We start from the raw sequence: 21,061 nt of genomic DNA, 5'->3' as shown, positions 1-21,061 counted from the left end.
TGTACATACCTTTCACAGAACAAGCAATTGTATGTGATTGCTAAATATGGAGTTATTGTATCAGCAAACTCAGAAAGGAATCTAATTGATACAGTATCTGTCCTGGAGTGATTTAAGTCGCTTCATTTCACTGGAGACATCTACTTCAGACTTACTCACATTGGCAGCTAACACTGTCTTCCCTAGCTCTGATGGACGGATGCACAACGTAACAGCTACAACACTTCCGAATTTGTAATGTTTTCGGCAGGGACGAGATAATGTCTTGTGCAGTCTTTAGACCCATCAGTGGTGTCTGCTGCAGTACTGTCCAGAAAAAAACAGCTGCAGATCTTCCCATTAGTTAGTTTTCAGGCTAAAACCAATAAACCACACGCCACAGTCAGAGGAACGGGGCAGAGAGTATGTGGCATCAGAGGCGTCATCTCCCGTACTACTACCCACTTAACACGAGAAGTGCATATCCTGGCCCAATCTGTTGCAAGGTATGCAATGTTGCCAAACACCACCCCCCCCCCCCCCACCCAGTTCCCAAACACAGGCACCAGAGTGTGACACACACAGCAGCAGTAGACTCACCGGCCGAATCTGAGTCGGCACCGTCTTTGAGGCGTTGGAGGCGCGCGTCGACAACCTTCCGCAGGTACTGCAGGGAGCTCAGCTGCTGCTTCACCCACGTGTCGTCCTCCCCGCCAGAGTCGCGAGACCTCTGTGGGAAACCACACGTGTTATTCTCAAATTTTTCTCAGCGTAATTAGCAGACAGGAATGCACAAAACAGGACTCTGACATTGTTCTTTTTTATTTTAAAAAATAGAAAATAGTAAAAAGTTAAAAATTCAAAAGCACCTAATATTTACTTTATAGCATTAAGCACCATTTACAGTTTATTCGTACGAGGAAATGTCAACTGTACCTTGTATTTTAAGGAGAAAAAAGCAAACTTGCAAGATACCCACCCCACAAACTGACCCTGTATGAAAATTTGGGCCATAATTCTGAGAGTATGAAGATATGACCTCCCAAAAGTACAGGTTTTAAACTCTTGTGCACACTGGTTGTCTGTCATTCACTCTGCCTCCTGCAACCAATCTAGCATGAAGTAGTATGCAGAGAAGTGAGAACCAGAACCTGCTATTTACGAGGTATTGAAGGTGAGGGAAGAGGAAGGGAGAGGTGGACACGTATTTTGTTAGAGAACATGTTATTCTACGTTAATAACAATAATAATAATAATAAGAAGAAGAAGAAGACGTAGTAAGTCAACTACATGCACACATATGCTGAATATTATTTTAACAATATTCGATCAGTATTATTTTAACAATATTCTAGTGTTGATATTTTGCTGTTCTATAAATGCATCAAAATCTAAGCAAATAAACCTAAGGAACTAAAGAATTATTATAAAATGAAGTTAATGAATTTTGATTTACAGTTTAATCATGCCAATCAAGTTGAAGAATAGCACAGATCCTGCAAGTGTACTTCACATTAACAGCGCAGCTTTAGAAGCTGTACTTTCAGGAGGTCATAGTTGTGTGCTCTCAGAACTATGGCCCAAATTTTCACAAGGGATTGGCCAATATCTTGCAAGTGTGCTTTTTACCTGTTTAAAATATGAAGCCAAGTTGGAGCTGCTGTTATTTTCAAAAACCTTAGTCTGTTTGAAAAGTAGTAGCCAAAATCAGACTCCTTGTAAATATAATCAAAACAAAACTAAATAAAATTAGAAAGAGGTATCAAAACAGAGAAATCATCATCTAATATCAAACTAGGTACAATGTAACAGTGTGTTACAGAAGTTATCTGCTTTTCCTTTGCTGCACTCAAGAGCTGTGCTATAGGATATTGCTGTAAGCTTGCTTTCTGATAGTTCCAGGTTGTGATATTTAAGAAAAATACTAGCACAGCGTTTCCCAATAATTTTGTGTCTGAGAATGTGATCAATGTTATTTCTGTATGCCACTTGTATGGCTGGTCTTCACAAGCCGTTACAAGTAAGCATAAAGAAAGAAACTCTCATAGTAAGACAATAGTAAACCAGGTCTTCATGAACTTTACCCAACATTGAAATTATAGGTTGGCTGATCTCTCTCTCTCTCTCTCTCTCTCTCTCTCTCTCTCTCTCTCTCCCCCCGATCCCTCTTATCCTAACATACATCACACTTTGCTTTGGACAACCTCATAAATGTTGTTTTCAGAATGTGTAGCTGCTTACTGAGCATCTTTCAACCCATCATCTTTTTCTGAACGGCATTGACAGCTTTTGTCATTTTAGATGAACTCCACTTTCTTTGATAAATATTTCCCATTATCCTCGTGGAATCAACAAGAGAACCCCAAGAGAATAATAATGTGTACTAATATAGGCAGACTCTAAATGCTGAAAAAATAAGTGGTCTGGTTTAGGCACCTGAAAGGGGTTCAATTTACACAACTATAGCCTAAATTTTGTTAAACCAATAAACTGTTAAACAGTATACATTTTTGATCAAACAACTGGACGAAACAGTTTAATCATAAACACTAACCGTAAACATTCCTATTCAAGAACACACATGGTCTGAAACGCTTACTCTTCAACGAGAAATAATGAAAAATATGGCATTCTGTAAAACCTTTATGGCTGTCAAAACAAGTAACAGTGAACTAATAAGCAACTGGTGAAGTGGGCAATTTGTGCATTCTGCTAGAGAGAGGCAGCAGTCTACGGATCAGGAAAATGCAGATCAAAGAGAACAGGGGCGGTGGGATCTGCTTTACAGGAGTCCAGCTAAGGGTGCTTTCCTCTATTCCTTGACCTTTCAGGATTGCAGCCACATGACATCTTGTCATGATATTTTGGCTGATGACCAGGTAGCTATCTTTAGGTAAGTTTCATGCTGGTGATTGCCGCTATATGTCCAAAAATTGGCACAGTGGCACACATGCATAGGTTACTATTGCACAACCACCCACTGTGAGGTTTAGCACCCTCTGTCAAACGTTGCTCCATCTGAGCCGCACATGCAATAGTGTTATTACATGCACACCCTCTGTCAAACTGCTGACACATGGAGTTTGAATTCAGTGGTAAAATTAACTATCACTAGATGAGGCATTAGGGGTGAAAGTGTGTGTTTGTGAGAAAATGAAGAAACAACTGTGCCACACGTCTCATGCCGATGAAAGCAGCCATTGCAATTAATATGGTTATCCGAACAAACTTCCACAGGTTTCTCAATAACTAATACCAAAAGGATCTCAATTCTGACCAAGCCTTTCACAGCAAAACAAGTCAAAGAATGACTCGTGCACTGTGAGCGTCAGGTGTGGTTGATCGTGTTCAGAGCCTATTCCGTGTACTGTGCATGTGGTCTGGACAGTGTGGGTTTTCCCACAGTGACACAGTATTCTGTAGACTCCAGCCTTCCGAAAACCCGGATCACCCTTTCCTGAGCTAAGCAGAACACAGGTCTTTGCAGGTAACAAAAATATTACTTTATCATAATGTGTTCTCTTTGTTGTTCACATGTGAAGACAATGACAAAATTTTACTACTAATGTCACGTCTAGTGCCACATAGATCTCTCTCTCTCTCTCTCTCTCTCTCTCTCTCTCTCTCTCTCTCTCTCTCTCTCACCACTTGTATGAATATCAAGAGCTCAGATGGAAATCCAGTTCTAAGAAAAGAAGGCAAATTAGAAAGGTGGAAGGAATATATAGAGGGTCTATACAATGGCGATGTACTTGAGGACAATATTATGGAAATGGAAGAGGATGTAGATGAAGACGAAACGGGAGATACGATACTGCGTGAAGAGTCTGACAGAGCACTGAAAGACCTGAGTCGAAACAAGACCCCGGAAGTAGACAACATTCCATTAGAACTACTGACGGCCTTGGGAGAACCAGTCCTGACAAAACTCTACCATCTGGTGAGCTAGATGTATGAGACAGGCGAAATACCCTCAGTCTTCAAGAAGAATATAATAATTCCAATCCCAAAGAAAGCACGTGTTGACAGATGTGGAAATTACCGAACTATCAGTTTAATAAATCACAGCTGCAAAATACTAACACGGATTCTTTACAGACGAATGGAAAAACTGGTAGAAGGCAACCTTGAGGAAGATCAGTTTGGATTCCATAGAAATATTGGTACACGTGAGGCAATACTGACCTTACGACTTATCTTAGAAGAAAGATTAAGGAAAGGAAAACCTATGTTTCTAGCATTTGTAGACTTAGAGGAAGCTTTTGACAATGTTGACTGGAATACTCTCTTTCAAATTCTAAAGGTGGCAGGGGTAAAATACAGGGAGCGAAAGGCTATCTACAATTTGTATAGAAACCAGATGGCAGTTATAAGAGTCGAGGGGCATGAAAGGAAAGCAGTGGTTGGGAAGGGAGTGAGACAGGGTTATAGCCTCTCCCCGATGTTGTTCAATCTGTATATTGAGCAAGCAGTAAAAGAAAAAAAAGAAAAATTCGGAGTAGGAATTAAAATCCATGGAGAAGAAATAAAAACTTTGATGTTCACCCATGACATTGTAATTGTGTCAGCAAAGGACCTGGAAGAGCAGCTGAACGACATGGACAGTGTCTTGAAAGGACGATATAAGATGAACATCAACAAAAACAAAACGAGGATAATGGAATGTACTCGAATTAAGTCGGGAGATGCAGAGCGTATTAGATTAGGAAATGAGACACTTAAAGTAGTAAAGCAGTTTTGCTATTTGGGGAGCAAAATAACTGATGATGGTCGAAGTAGGGAGGATATAAAATGTAGACTGGCAATGGCAAGGAAAGCGTTTCTGAAGAAGAGAAATTTGTTAATATCGAGTATAGATGTAAGTGGCAGGAAATCTTTTCTGAAAGTATTTGTATGGAGTGTAGTGACTTATGGAAGTGAAACGTGGACGATAAATAGTTTAGACAAGAAGAGAATAGAAGCTTTCAAAATGTGGTGCTACAGAAGAATGCTGAAGATTAGATGGGTAGATCACATAACTAATGAGGAGGTGTTGAATAGGATTGGTGAGAAGAGAAGTTTGTGGCACAACTTGACTAGAAGAAGGGATCGGTTGGTAGGGCATATTCTGAGGCATCAAGGGATCACCAATTTAGTACTGGAGGGCAGTGTGGAGGGTAAAAATCGTAGAGGGAGACCAAGAGATGAATACACTGAAAAGATTCATAAGGATGTAGGCTGCAGTAGGTACTGGGAGATGAAGAAGCTTGCACAGGATAGAGTAGCAAGGAGAGCCGCATAAAACCAGTCTCAGGACTGAAGACCACAACAACAATAACAGGACTGAAGACACAACAACAACTCTCTCTCTCTCTCTCTCTCTCTCTCTCTCCCTCCCTCCCTCCCTCTCCCCCCCCCCCCTTATTTTTTTTTTAAATTTGTGTACCCTACCCCTGAATTTTAGCTCCACTGGCTTTCAATCTGACATAGGGTGTGTTCACAATAACACTATTATGCGCATGCCTGCGTGCCTCACGTACGCAACATTTGCCAGTGGACGCTGAACTCGACAGCAGGCTGTCGTGCAGCAGTAAACAGTGTGCGTGTGCCAATCTTTCAGTATAAACACTATGACATTCACTAGCAATCTCTAGTGTAAAACTCACCTGAAGGCGGATAGCCCATTGTCATCCAAAATATTGTCACAAGAAATTAATGACATCCAGCAGCCGCACTCCTGTAACCTAGTCATATTAGTCACACTTTGATGGCAGTGGTGCACTAAGGTCTAGAGAGAGAGAGAGAGAGAGAGAGAGAGAGAGAGAGAGAGAGAGAGAGAGAGTTCTACCCATGTGGTGGTGGTGGTGGTGGTGGTTGTTTTGTACATCAGTCAAAATCATAGTAACCAGTGCCCCTATGAATACTGAACAACATGAATGTGGTTACACTGAGTAAAATACAGAAATAGCAAAAGCTACAGAAGATGAATTTAGCATACACAGACACTCATACAAAACTGAAAACGGCTTACGCAGGCTATGTCCTTAGCTTACTACTAAAATATGGTTACCAGAGCAGAAGAGCCACACAACAATGAACGAAGAAATGGTAGTTGTGTGATCACTTGACATAATAACTAGATGAACCGGGCACCCTCTGCACACACTAAAATCTCCTGTCTAGAAGTTCAGGTAGGTCAGATGCGACTCTCTCAACTGAGAGAGAACTCTTCCTGTTTAGTTCCATGCTTTTATTTTTCTCCAACATTTCCTACCATTACCTAACTGACGGTCCCTTAAGCCATCAGGATGTCTCGTCAACTGATCCTTCTTTTGGTCAAGTTGTGCCATCATTTCTTTTCTCCCCAATACTATTCATTACTGGCTCTTTATTTACATGACCTACTAACCTAATCTTCAGCATTCTCCTGTAGTATCACATCTCAAAAGCTTCTGTTCTCTTCTCGCTTTAACTGTTTATCGAACACATTTCACTGCCGTAGAAGACTACAATCCAGATAAACGACTTCATAAACGACTTTCTAACATACATTTATATAAGACTAGCTAAACATCTGAGCTTCACCACAGAAGTTCAAGAAAGGACTCTACATAGCACTGCTTTTTAGGGTTCTGGTACTCAATCGATTAAAACAGAACCCTTATAAGATCACTTTCTCAGTACATTCATTTTTCATGGCTAAAAGTCAAATATAAATAAAAGTTATCCAAATAAGCACAGCAAATGCATTAAATATTTTATATGCAAAGCAAAATCAATAAATCTGTAGATGCTAGCCAAGTAAACTCAATTTTATTTTGTTGTCATAAAGATAAGAATGCTGGTTTTAATTATGTCAGTGATGTAAACTTTTTAAAAATTTCTGTTGTTAAGGTAAAACAAATTAACAGTGCCATCTAGTGGTTATTAGGTGTGCTACAATACTAACAGTGCCATCTGTCACTAAGGTTAACATCTGCATTAGTAAACTTAAGAAGACACCTAAAACTTTAAGTTAAGATATCTTCTTTTTTCCGTGATCCAATATTTATGAAATAAAGCCTATGCATTGCCCCAAACTACACTCTAGTTACATACTAAAAACCCCATGAAAATCATTTAGAAGATTTGGATTTTAGCATGTTCAAACAGATAAGACAGGTACACAGAACAGTTTTAGAGTTTTATTATTAGTATAAATGTTTTATTTCTTTGGAAAATCCAGGAGGGAATGTAACAATACGAGAGAAGGAAAGGAGTAGCAACTTTCCTTCGCTCGTATTGTTTTATTTCTTTTTTTCCCCAGTAGTGCCCTTCTATCATCTCACTGCATTTTATATCCCCTCTATTTTGGCCAGCAGTTTTTTGCTGGCCATACAGCACAACTCATTTACTACGTTTAGTGTCTCATTTCTGATTTAATGTGACTATATTTAACAATGTCTGTTTTACTTTTGTTGATGTTCACCTTATAACCTGTTTTGAAGAGACTAGTGATTCTGTTCTGCTACTCTTCCCATTCCTTTGCAGGCTCTGAAAGATTCACACAGTGTTACCAGCAAACCTCAAAGTATTTATTTCTTCTCCCTGAACTTACATTCCATTTCCAAATCTCTCCTTGTGCTGCCTTCTCCACATTCAGAATGAATAAATTCTGGGCTATCCACAATAAATACAGGAGAGTATTTCTGCCTCTGGAGGTCACACCTTGTTCTGCTGTTTTAGCACAGCTGCTCCAACAAAGCTTGTTAAATACTGAACTGCTGCTTCTGGGTGTAATATTTTCAATTTGAGTTAGTGCACAACTGTTTGGAAAGAAACTGAACAACATTTTCCAAAAAGTCAACACTACTCTACAATATGTAAAACATTTATTTCTCAAAAAACATCGCCACTCAGTCACATTTTCCAGGAAATAAAAAGACATTCTGCATGGGATAATCTAGTGAGGAGGGTTATGGATTATTTTTTTAAACAATCTACTACCACATGTAAATATTTGTACATCTTGTGATTCTTCAGTTTCTCCCAGCATATTTCTTGCTCGAACAGTCCACGGGTGTACTACTGGTCCATAGTGTCCAACGGGCACAATATTTCGGCGATCAGACGTGTCGTCATTGTCAGGTGCACTGCGCAGTTCGTCAGTGCACCTGACGATAGCGACATGTCTGATCGCCGAAATATTGTGCCCGTTGGACACTATGGACCAGTAGTACACCCGTGGACTGTTCGAGCATTTGTACATTTTGTTCGATAACATCAGACCAGTACAAAAGACTGCAGGCATTTTTATAAGCGAAAAAGAAGTATTGTTTCTGAAATAAATGGTAATAACTTGAAAAATAAAAAGTAGTAAATTGGTTTTAGTATCCTCTGATGAATTAAGAAACTTAATTTTACTACAGATCAGTTTTAAACTGATAACATTATAGGACCCATTCTTGCTATCCTTTGCCAGGGGTTCTTAGTAACAAAAGATATTAATCCCGTTTGGCTCACAATTTTTGCCACAGAACAAGTTACATTTCAGTCGTGCAGTGTGTTGGTATGTGTAACTTCAATTTCTTTATGTTACCTAGTTTCTTCTCACTTAATTTCACACAGTATTGTGGATAAGCCCAAGCACATGCTAACAACGGACAGTTGATTGTCGAAAGCAAGCATTTTTTAAATATAAACAGAAGTCCATCAATTGAATTCTTTCGACACTAGTTGACAACAAAGAGATATGCTTACACATGCGCCGCCTGTGGCAAAGGCATACAGACATTCGATTCGATTATTGATGTATTTTTGGCAGCGGTGACACCATGATGACTTCTCTGCAGTTTAATTACCCCAAGAGCCAGATTCCATGCTTTGTCCAAATTAAAAACATCATCTTTATTTATTAAATTATTAGCTAATCTAATCTCTATAACTTCCTTGAAGACAAAATCCCAAAAGGAAGAGGTGGATTTTAAAATCTTCACATCACTGTAGTTCATGGAATGCCCTGCATCAATACAATGTCTGGTCGCAGCTGACTTGACTGGCTTTGACAAGCATGTGAATCTTCGATGTTCCACACACCTCTCATGAACAGTGTGTGTTGTTTGACCTATTCATAACTTCTCACAATTTCCACAAAGAATCTGCTACACACCCGTGTTACAAAGCAATAAATTTTCTTATACAGAACCGAGTAAAGTTGCAATCTTCATGGGAGGCCGGAAAATCACCTTAACATAGTGTTTCTCGAGAAAATGGCCTATCTTCGAGGAAAGAGCACACACACACACACACACACACGGCAAAAATGCACTTGATCTGAAGGAATTACTACCTTAGGCTGTATTCTCGAGAAACACTGTGTTAGGATGATCTTCTGGCCTCCCATGAAGATTACAGCTTTACTACGTTCTGTAAAGGATGATCTATTGCTTCGTAACACAGGTGTGTATCAGATTCTTTGTGGAAATTACGAGAAGTCGTACACTGGTCAAACAACTGGTCATCATGAGAGATGTGCGGAAAATGAAATATACACACGGTTATCACAGCCAGACAAGTCAGCTGGGGCCTTTAAAATCCACCTCTTCCTTCTGTAATTCTGTCTCCAAGGAAGCTATAGAGATTAGATTAGCTAATACTCTAATAAAGAGAGATAATTATTTTAATCTGGACACAGCATGATATCTGGTTCTTGGGGTAATTAAACTCCAGAGAAGTCATCTCGGTGTCACCGCCACCGAACACATATCGATAAGCGAGTCGAATATCTGTACACCTTTGGTACAGGTGGCGTATGTGTAAGTGTATCTCTTTGCCGCCAACTAGTGTCTGTGATCCACAGGAGAGGTACTGCTGTGGTGGAGCATATAACGCTGCGCTTGGCATCTTGTCAGTCTTGCAACTCACTCTGAGGATGGCCGGAGGATACACGGCTGAAATATCAGTGGAAGAAATTTTATTTGTACAATTGCACACCCAAAATTTAATTAACTATTCATTACGCCACGAGAAGTTGAAAATTCAATGTTTCATTTTGTTTCCTTCCTGCATCTGTGGCTTAAGCTGAAAGACTGTTTAGCACATTGGGAAGGATGAAGAATACTGTAAAACTCACAATGACAGAAAATAGTTTACCAGATTTAGGAGTACCTGTTAGAAATTGAATAGCGCGCTCTGGATGCCTGCTGCTCGGTAGGCACATACATCTACAAATGACAAAGTACTTACCAGCTGTGCAATCTCCCTCACAACAATCTCCCTCGTCGCCGTCAGCTCGTCGCGGTTGTCGGTGACGCGGAGCGCAGTGAGGAAGGCTTCACTCGTCAGTGGGATCTCCTTACACTGCAAACAAACACAGTGCTGTGTCCTCAATACCGTTTTATACAGTTAGGCACGGATACGCTTTCTCCTTCTGAACAAAAATACGGGAGAACAGCGATCCTCGTCAGCTCGAGATTCTGGTGAATCCTTCCAAACCGTTGTTTCCAAGTTAACAACATCAAAGTGGGAAAAGGTTTTGAGAATTTTAAAGGTAAATATTTTTAGAAACAATACAATTACTTTGAAACTTTCTGACAGATTAAAAGTGTGTGCCAATCTGGGACTCAAACCCAAAACCTCATGTTTCGCAGGCAAGCATTCCACCTGAGAACAACTTGTGACCTGCCCTCATAGCTTTATTTCCACCAGTACCTCATCTCCTATCTTTTGAACTTCACAAACGTTCTCCGTCATAGCCTGCACGACTAGCACTCCACGAGAAGTGGACACTGCTGAGAAATGGCTTAGTTACAGCCTAGGTAGTAAAATGGTCTGTTACAAATAACGTTTTTCCATTTTCTTATTTTTGTAAAAATTAAAAGGTGGGCCTCATCTTATTGGACTGACAGTTAGCAAACACCCTGCAGCGGAATAGATGGTGCACTTGTCCCAATAATGAACTAGTTTTTTGGCAAGTGCTCCACTGACTGAGCAACCCAACCACAGCTCACAACCCATCCTTAAAGCTTTATTTTTCTGCCGGGTCATTCAGTGTCCCGCCATCCGGGCCGGACACCCATTATCTAGTCGTGAACTGTGATTTTGTGTACTGCTTTTGTATCTAATGTCAAGAACTTTTGCCAATTTTTATTGTTTATAAACATTCTGGTGGTAGCAATTGCTGGAAGTTTGATGCAATGTGTTACTTCAAAGCATACAATTACTACCCAAGAGACATTGACAACGTAAGTACAAATATCAATACCCAAATTGAACAAAAACTGCAGTACATGAAACAAAATTACACTTATAAATTATAGGGCAACTTGTACATTACATGCCATATGAACACTTTCTTACCTCTGTCATAACCAAATTAACTCAATTTAAAAATACATAGCATTTTATTCATAATATTTAAGCTTCGTGTCAAAAGCCAATATTGTCAACACTGCACAAAATGCTGGTGCTGCAATCTGCTTTCAAGTTCATTCGGAACTACACATGTAACAAGACACTTTGATGCTTGGCTAATATTTTTTTGTACGAGAACCATTTTTCTTCCACCAACTTTGAGGATTCTTCACTTAGAGAATAAGTACGGCCCGTTGCTGTGGTGGTATCAACTTTTCACAGAATATGAGAGAAAGAAACATCACAAACATCATTATCAGGCCAATAGAAAGATGGGGATGATTCATGAGGATGCATGAACCTTACTGTAACACCTCCTCCTTTACAATTCACCTTCTCAACAATTCCCAAATACCAAGAAGAGTCATATGCACATGCAACAGCAGTTGGGCTGCACAGTGCATTCTGGCATTAGTGGTGGACGTGCATCTGAGAAATCATGCAAGATACTAAAATCTGTATCACAGCTCAGCCTTTTTGCTCCAATCTTGTTTGGTGATACTGGTACAATGTGATGCATAGATCATGTCCCAGGAATTGTTTTTGCACTTGTGAAGCACTGAGGAAGATAATGTCTGTTTTTTACCATTTCATCTTTTCAAACAAAGAAAATTGTAATTCCTTGCAGGTACTCGTGACAGAAATCAAATACCTGTGAAGCTTCAAGTATTTGATCTTTATAAACTCTTTGCAAACTTGTTTTTGTGACAAGTCTTTTAACAGTGCCAGCCAATACCATCACAGGGAGATTTGTCATGGCTCGTAGAAAAAAGGACCAGCTGCAATTTATGTTGAAGTCATGTTCATGGTAGCAGATATTTCTGAAATTCTTACAATTTTTATATTGTGCAGCACAACCATCAGAGAAATATTCAACATACACACACAAGATGAATTTCTGAAAATTCACACTTTAAAAAATTCAATACAGTCTTCTGAGTCTGGTACACCAAGGCAACATCATGAGAAACAATACAAATACTTTTTGCTTGCAACTGTTTGTCCTTTTTGTAATACACAGGGTGTTACAAAAAGGTACCGCCAAACTTTCAGGAAACATTCCTCACACACAAAGAAAGAAAATATGTTATGTGGACACGTGTCCGGAAACGCTTCATTTCCATGTTGGAGCTCATTTTATTACTTCTCTTTAAATCACATTAATCACGGAATGGAAACACACAGCAACAGAATGTACCAGCATGACTTCAAACACTTTGTTACAGGAAATGTTCAAAATGTCCTCCGTTAGCGAGCATACATGCATCCACCCTCCGTCGCACGGAATCCCTGATGCGCTGATGCAGCCCTGGAGAATGGCGTATTGTATCACAGCCATCCACAATACGAGCACAAAGAGTCTCTACATTTGGTACCGGGGTTGCGTAGACAAGAGCTTTCAAATGCCCCCATAAATGAAAGTCAAGAGGGTTGAGGTCAGGAGAGCGTGTAGGCCACGGAATTGGTCCACCTCTACTAATCCGTCGGTCACCGAATCTGTTGTTGAGAAGCGTACGAACACTTCGACTGAAATGTGCAGGAGCTCCGTCGTGCATGAACCACATGTTGTGTCGTACTTGTACAGGCACGTGATCTAGCAGCACAGGTAGAGTATCCCGTATGAAATCGTGATAATGTGCTCCATTGAGCGTAGCTGGAAGAACATGGAGCCCAATCGAGACATCACCGAGAATGTCTGCCCAAATGTTCACAGAAAATCTGTGTTGATGACATGATTGCACAATTGCGTGCGGATTCTCGTCAGCCCACACATGTCGATTGTGAAAATTTACAATTTGATCACATCAGAATGAAGCCTCATCCATAAAGAGAACATTTGCACTGAAATGAGGATTGACACATTGTCGGATGAACCGTTCGCAGAAGTGTACCCGTGGAGGCCAATCAGCTGCTGATAGTGCCTGCACACGCTGTACGTGGTACGGAAACAACTGGTTCTCCCATAGCACTCTCCATACAGTGACGTGGTCAACGTTACCTTGTACAGCAGCAACTTCTCTTACGCTGACATTAGGGTTATCGTCAACTGCACGAAGAATTGCCTCATCCATTGCACGTGTCCTCGTCATTCTAGGTCTTCCCCAGTCGCGAGTCGTAGGCTGGAATGTTCCGTGCTCCCTAAGACGCCGATCAATTGCTTCGAACGTCTTCCTGTCGGGACACCTTCGTTCTGGAAATCTGTCTCGATACAAACGTACCGCGGCACGGCTATTGCCCCGTGCTAATCCATACATCAAATGGGCATCTGCCAGCTCCGCATTTGTAAACATTGCACTGACTGTAAAACCACATTCGTGATGAACACTAACCTGTTGATGCTACGTACTGATGTGCTCGATGCTAGTACTGTAGAGCAATGAGTCGCATGTCAACACAAGCACCGAAGTCAACATTGCCTTCCTTCAATTGGGCCAACTGGCGGTGAATCCAGGAAGTACAGTACATACTGACGAAACTAAATTGAGCTCTAACGTGGAAATCAAGCGTTTCCGGACACATGTCTACATAACATCTTTTCTTTATTTGTGTGTGAGGAATGTTTCCTGAAAGTTTGGCTGTAACTTTTTGTAACACCCTGTATATGGACAGTGTGAAGAGTGCAGCTGCCGTTGTTCCAATGGTTTCAGATAATCAGACTGTGATTGAGAAATAAAAGAGTGTGGAGTAAGTTTTTCAATTTTCTTAATTAGTGTGTAACAGAGTTCTGATAGAGAAATTATTTGAACAGTTAAAGTCATTCTGTGAGTTGATACCCATTGACTGTACTGAACCACCTCATCAGGGTCATATAGTCTTCATTTCATTTTCTAAGTGGGTTTGAAGCAATGAACTGGTGGGGCATTTTTCACACAGACGAAGCATACAGGGTCGGTTATTTATATAACATGTTGTTATTTTAAGTAAATCTTGGTATGTTTCTTTAACAGAAATGGAATTTAGAAGCAATTTAACGTTTTGGTGGTAAATGCACACACTTATGGTGTGTGTTCCTGAAGAGCCTGTAACTATACACTGTTTTGGTTGAAAAGAAGCAAATTTTGAGAATCCTACTTTGTCTTCAGGATAATAATTTTTTTTTTTTAAATAGAGAGAATACAGTTCAGTTAAATTACTTAAAACAGGACACTTTTGTTCAAAGGTTTTTTTGCTGGTGCTCATTTTGTCTTTTCTCGGGCATTATTCTTCTGTATCCAAATAAAAACACACTACTTTTTGCACTGTACCATATGGCAATGTCTCCCCTCTTTCTTGCTCAGCCATCGATAAAATACCCTTCTCCATTAAAAGAGCTCTAGCCTGTCATACCAAATATTCAGAAATGCGAAATTTGGAACTGACTTTCTGTCGAGACCAAGTTGCCGCCACAAGAGTAAGTAACTGAAGTTTTTCACGGTTATTTGCATATTCAATTTTCTGTTTGATTCTGTACATGAGCTCATCATAATGTTTTGCCTCTTCTTCCAGTTCTGTTAAATCACTGTCAGGGATGGTGCTTGCGTCAGCAGCCAGCTCAACTTGATACGTATGTGAAGTTTCACTTTTCAGAGCCCCAGTTCGTTTGGCTGCTGCATACCGTCTATTGCGAGCAACTGAATGCAGCTTTGCAGGAGATACTCCTAAGCTAGTTAAGCTAGTATTGAGCAGAGATTTTTCAGTAGTCTGCACCCTCACATTACTGTCATTGATATAGTCTGGTGATGAGTCGCCACTTGCTTGTTTTTCATTTATAAATTTGATACAGGTTGGGCACATTTTCTCCCCAGGAATAATGCTAAAGCCTCTCATTTTGAAGGTCTTTGCCTTTTCTAAACTAATTTCATACAGTCCAGATGAAACAGTTCGTTTATGGCACTTGAAGGGATCACAGTAAATTTTCTTATGTAGAGAGAATCTGTGCAGGTACCTGTCTTTGTGTTTAACACACACACACACACACACACACGCACGCACGCACGCACGCACGCACACACACACACACACACACACACACACACACAACACTTAAATCACAGTATGAATGACTGTTGCTTCGCCATGGTAAAAGTTCTTGTTCTTCACTTGTCAGTTCATTCACACAAGTCAGGGCATTATCACATATATCTTGCAGATACCGTCCAAGAGAACTGTGCCTACTTGTACTTTCCATACTGCTTCAGTCATAAAACCAATATTTGTCAATAATAATCCAAAAGTCCAAAATATGATTGGTGTAACCTAAAAAGTAATTAAATAATAATAAAAAGTCATTCTATCCCTTGTTTCGTTACAAAAGTATTTCACATTATAACCGTAACATTAGGGGACTTACTTTTGCTTTGGAATGAATAGTTAAAAACTGCAACAATTGAATTTTTAGCCAATAACTGACTTTGGGTACAATTCAGTATAAGAGCTCAGAACTGCATGCTCAGTGAACACGAGGCAAAACAAAGGAACTGGGTGATGTAGTACATAGAGTGACAATAAAACAGTGTTCTCAGATATGATTTGTGCCTAGGGAAATCCAGGGAAGCCAACTTCAGCAATTTACTGGTGCCACGGTAGTCATGAATTAGCAAATTCAATATTTCTTTTACAATAACATTGCTTTTCACACTTCCCATTATTTCTACAACCTGATTCTTATTCTGAGACATAATGGAATATTTATAATGATACTGTAAATTTTTCAAAGGTATCTATGAGTCGGCAATACCTTAAAAATTTATGATGTCCATGCATGGATTTTGCTTAAAAGAAATTATTTACTATTTTTTTCTGAGATGCAGATGATCGATATTTGCTACAAGAAGCATGACTAAAAAAAATATAAACCTCCCTCCTTAACTAAAAGAAAATTCAAGCTTCCACAGCAAAAACTCTAGGAACTATTGCATTTTTAAAATATAAAGGAGCTCGTCTATGAAAGCCTGAATTCCTGAATCTATACAACTTCTTTTTACTGCAAGTGAAAAAGTAATTGAGCTGCAACATTTACATTTTGGAAATGTGAATATATCTAGGTAAACTTCCACCACCCAAAATTTCAAGGATTTGCTTCACAATGGCTGTCATTTCCTAAAATTTCTGGATGATTTGACATGGAATGACCCCGCCAGTACCTCACCTCCTACCTCCAGAACGTTTCAGAAGCTCTCCTGTGGATCTTGCAGGACTAGCACTCCTGCAAGAAAGGATATTGCGGAGACATAGCTTTGCTACAGCCTGGGAAATGTTTCCACAAATTTTATCTGTCAGGAAGTTTCATATCAGTGCACACACCGCTACAAGGAAAAATTTCACTCTGGAAGTCTTTGTCTTGTTATCTGAGCCACTTTTCCACAAATTCTTTGACCAACTCATTGCTGTCGAGTTTTTTTCACTTACTGCCTTCTCGACTGGACCCAAGTTAGATCAAACGTTAAAATTCTGTTTAGAAAAGGGTCAACTTCCCTTTCATAGTGTTATTTCAGATCTGTACACCGTCTTTTGCTGTTGCATTAACTCTTTTTGGACACATCTTTTACTCTTTTTTCTGTAGTCGGGTTTGTTACTGATAACATTATGAACTGTGAAAACATTTATTGCAACTGGTTTTGCTACACTGAAGTGCCGAAAAAACTGGTATAGGCACGCAAATTCAAATACAGAGAGATGTAAACAGGCAGAATACGGCACTGCAATCGGCAACGCCTATGTATGATGACAAGTGTCTGGCACAGTTGTTGGTTCGGTTACTGCTGTTACAATGGCAGGTTATCGAGATTTTTTAAGTGAGTTTGAACGTGGTGTTACAGTCGGCGCATGAGCGATGGGACACACCATCTCCGAGGTAGCAATGAAGTGGAGATTTTCCCATACGGCCATTTTACGAGTGTACCGTGAATATCAGGAATCCAGTAAAACATCAACTCTCTGACATCACTGCGGCTAAAAAAAGATCCTGCAAGAACAGCACCGACAACAACTGAAGAGAATCGTTAAATGTGACAGAAGTGCAACCCTTCTGCAAAATTGCTGCACATTTCAATACTGGGCCATCAACAAGTGTCAGTGTGAGAACCATTCAACGAAACATCATCAATATGGGCTTTCAGAGCCGAAGACCCACTCGTGTACCCTTGATAATAGTAAGAGACAAAGCTTTATGCCTCGCCTGAGCCTGTCAACATCGACATTGGACTGTTGGTGTTGGAAACATGTTGACTCGTCAGACGAGCCTTGCTTCAAATTGTATTGAGCTGATGGACATGTATGGTTATGGAGACAACCTCATGAATCCGTGGACCCTGCATGTCAGCAGGGGACTGTTCAAGCTGGTGGAGGCTCTGTAATGGTGTGGGGTATGTGCAGTTGGAGTGATATGGGACCCCTGATAAGTCTAGGTAGCAATTTGACAGGTGACAGGTACGTAAGTATCCTGTCTGATCACCTGCATCCATTCGAGTGCATTGTGCATTTCGACGGACTTGGGAAATTCCAGCAGGACAACGTGACAACCCACACATCCCGAATTGCTACAGAGTGGCTCCAGGAACACTCTTCTGAGTTTAAACACTTCCACTGGCCACCAAACTCTCCAGATATGAACATTATTGAGCATATCTGGGATGCCTTGCAACTTGCTGTTCTGAAGAGATCGCCACCCCCTCGTACTCTTAGGGATTTATGGACAGTCCTGCAGGGTGCACGGTGTCAATCAGCTCCAGCACTACTTCAAACATTAGCCAATTTCATGCCACGTCATATTGCGGCACTTCTCCATGCTCCCAAGGTGCCCTACACAATATTAGGCAGGTGTGCCAGTTTCTTTTGCTCCTCAGTGTATTTCATTGCTGCGCTAGATAGGGCATTTCGTCGCTCAATGAGGGTAAGAATCTCGTAGTTGAGACAGACTAGTCCCATCAGTCCACTGAAAAGGTTTGGTTTACATAATGTGGAATGGTGAAAAATTTAACCTAAGTGGTCTGGGTTCATCACTGAACAGCACGACCAAGCAAGAAAAAGTAATTTTAGATCATAGAACCTTCAATTCCACACAGGCCACCAAGGAAACACAACCAGCAATCGAGTAAGTAAGTAAACGTTGCGAATCAGAATGAACGGCCACAGCCAAACTGCGGCCAAGAGCAGAGCTTTTGGGGAAGGAGACCAGACAGCGAGGTCATTGGTGTCATCGGATTGGGGAAGGGCGAGGAAGGAAGTCGGCTGTGCCCTTTGAAAGGAACCATCCCGGCACAAGAGCAGAGCTGACAGCAGGTATCAGAACACGCTGGTGGCTGCTTCACAACCCACAGCATTTATAGGTGTTTCCCCCACCACCGGGAGCTCCGAGCTAAGCAGATGCGAGTTGTCGTCACATCCTTCGATCCCACGAACCTCCCAGACTTGTTCTCCACGAACCCCCTACCCCTGCCCCTGCCCCTGCCCCAAACCCACAACCACCACTCTTCACCCATCCCACAATGGCGTCCTCTTCCTCGCAGTCTCCCATTCCTACACGTCACTGTTATCACTCTCTTGAGTTCTTACTCTGTACACTGCTATGCTATATGCGAAAACGTATATCCGAAATACAGTGAACCTAAAACATATGCAACTGGAATCATTATTTCCTGTCAGGGAGACTGTAGTTTGCAATTCCTGATGGGAAGCCACTTAGTGAAACTGAAATTACATCGGGTGTTCACCAAGGAAGTGTATAGACACCTGCTCTTCTTAATCTACACAAATGATTTAGGACACCATTTCAACAGGACTCTTAGAATGTTTGCTGATGATGCTTTTGTTTGAGGTACAGTAAAGTAATCAAAGGCTCAAACCAAATTACAAGGGTCATCCTGAAAGTAAAGGCTTCTATTTTTTTGCGGAGACTTTGGATGTCCGCACCTCATGTCCCCGGTTAAGCAGTAACGCTTGAACCATCCTCTTTCACTTGCAGGCTGTTTCTTTGTTCTATGGCAGTTGGTGCCAGCAGAGAAGTGTTCCAAAATGGAGTCCGATGCGGATGCGCGTATAAAACAACAATGCAAGATTGAATTCCTGAGCCGATTGAAATCCGCTGACACCTGCTAAAGGTGTACGGAGACAATACAATAGATGTGAGCAATATGAGGTGACGGGTACAGCATTTCCGAGATGGTGAAAAGGGTGTGCGTGAGACGCCAAGGCCCGGTCGACCCTACACAGCTGTCATCCCTTGCAACGAAGAATATCTCGATTAACTTGTCTGTGGTGATCGGTGGATAATGCAGAGAATTGCGTACAAATCTGAATGTCAGCTGTAATTCTTTGGAAACAATTTCGGAACATCTCTGTTATCACAAAGACTGTGCAAGATGGGCCCCGCGGACGCTTACAGAAGAACCAAAAACTCATCGATAGGAAATTTGTCAGGACCCGCTGGGCCATTACGAAGCTAAAGGTGACAATTTCCCGAATAGCATCGTCACCGGAGACGAAACGTGGTGTCACCATTACGAGCCAGAATCCAAAAGACAGTCCACAGAATAGCACTAGAATTTTAATTAATATTGTGTTTATACTGGTTGCTGGTGAGGAGGAAAGTTAGTTATTAGTATTTTATTCATGATCTCATTCATAAGCACCCATATCACAGTCATCACAGTCGCTCAAGAAAGTTATAACTAAGCTTTACTTGTTTAATCAGAATCGGACGATGACTCTCCATGTCCGTAGTCTCGATGATTCGAAGCGATCTGCAATCCTGTGTAAATAAAATGTCTTGGTTTTCTTGTGTTGCGTAGTCAGTCGGGAAACCTCAGATCAAGCGGAAAGTTTGCTTTGATAGAATTTAGTTACCCGATGAAATAATGGAGCTCTTGGATCTAATAATTGCAGGTTCGTTTCCAATTAATCAGAAGTCCCCTTCTGATTACCAACGAAATGACACATCCGTGGAAATTTCCAATTAGAGAATACATATATAATGAAATTCCTTACACACCTGTGATGTAAATGCTCAGTATATATTCTCTTGATTAGCAAACAATATATTTCCAATCTCTTTCTTCCAGTAATCTCAATAGCAAAATTACAATTATTCAATGCGGTTATTCGGCACGGAGAAGATCCTTGAAGTCCTCTCAACACACACCAGAGAGAATATTACAAAGAGTAATTATGCGCTCATGGAATAGTAATAGTACTGTACTACTTTGCGCATCGATTCTGCGAGTATATAGATGGTCAAGTAGGAAACGTAACTCACTCATAGAATTGTGCAGGGATAATTAGTAGAATATAAAGAGATATTACAGCATCATGCAAATTCTCTGTCAAATAAGAAATTTGAGAGACAGCCATCTGCGGGCAAATTAATGTGCACAGTCTTCTGTGATAGCCAGGATATGGTTCTTTTGGGAGTCCAGGAGCCTGGAGAAACTGTCAATTCAGCACGCTACAAGACGACACTGACTAAGCAGAAAGCCCGAATTTCCAGGTGAGGGCAGTGAAGGAGACCGACTTTCAGCTGGGACATGATAAACGCCAGGCCCCACACCACTTTTGCGACCACACAACTCATTACAAAATTTGGCTGGACTGTGTTACCACATCCACCATACAGACCCGATTTTTCTCTTTCAGACTTCCATCTCTTTGAGCCTCTGAAAGATGGACTACGTGGCTAACATTTTCAATACTCAGATGCTGTTGTCAAAGGTGTAAGGAAGTTTTACTGGCTGGTGAG

At 40.8% G+C, this 21,061-nt stretch overlaps 1 protein-coding gene across 3 annotated transcripts in view; it reads right to left on the bottom strand.

Annotated features, from left to right (window-relative positions):
* LOC124553802 (sorting nexin-13-like) overlaps nt 1–21,061 on the bottom strand; it is a 419,627-nt gene that overhangs the window by 248,444 nt on the left and 150,122 nt on the right. For all 3 annotated transcript variants that reach the window (XM_047127777.1, XM_047127778.1, XM_047127779.1), the window contains exons 8-9: nt 10,183–10,296; nt 580–709 (exon numbers count right to left, since the gene is read on the bottom strand). In XM_047127777.1, coding sequence (XP_046983733.1) covers nt 580–709; nt 10,183–10,296 — 244 coding nt within the window. The remainder of the gene's footprint in view (nt 1–579; nt 710–10,182; nt 10,297–21,061) is intronic.

Source organism: Schistocerca americana, chromosome 11 (genome assembly GCF_021461395.2).
Source record: "Schistocerca americana isolate TAMUIC-IGC-003095 chromosome 11, iqSchAmer2.1, whole genome shotgun sequence".
Classification (NCBI taxonomy): domain Eukaryota; kingdom Metazoa; phylum Arthropoda; class Insecta; order Orthoptera; family Acrididae; genus Schistocerca; species Schistocerca americana.
This window is presented reverse-complemented; position numbering and strand designations above follow the sequence as displayed.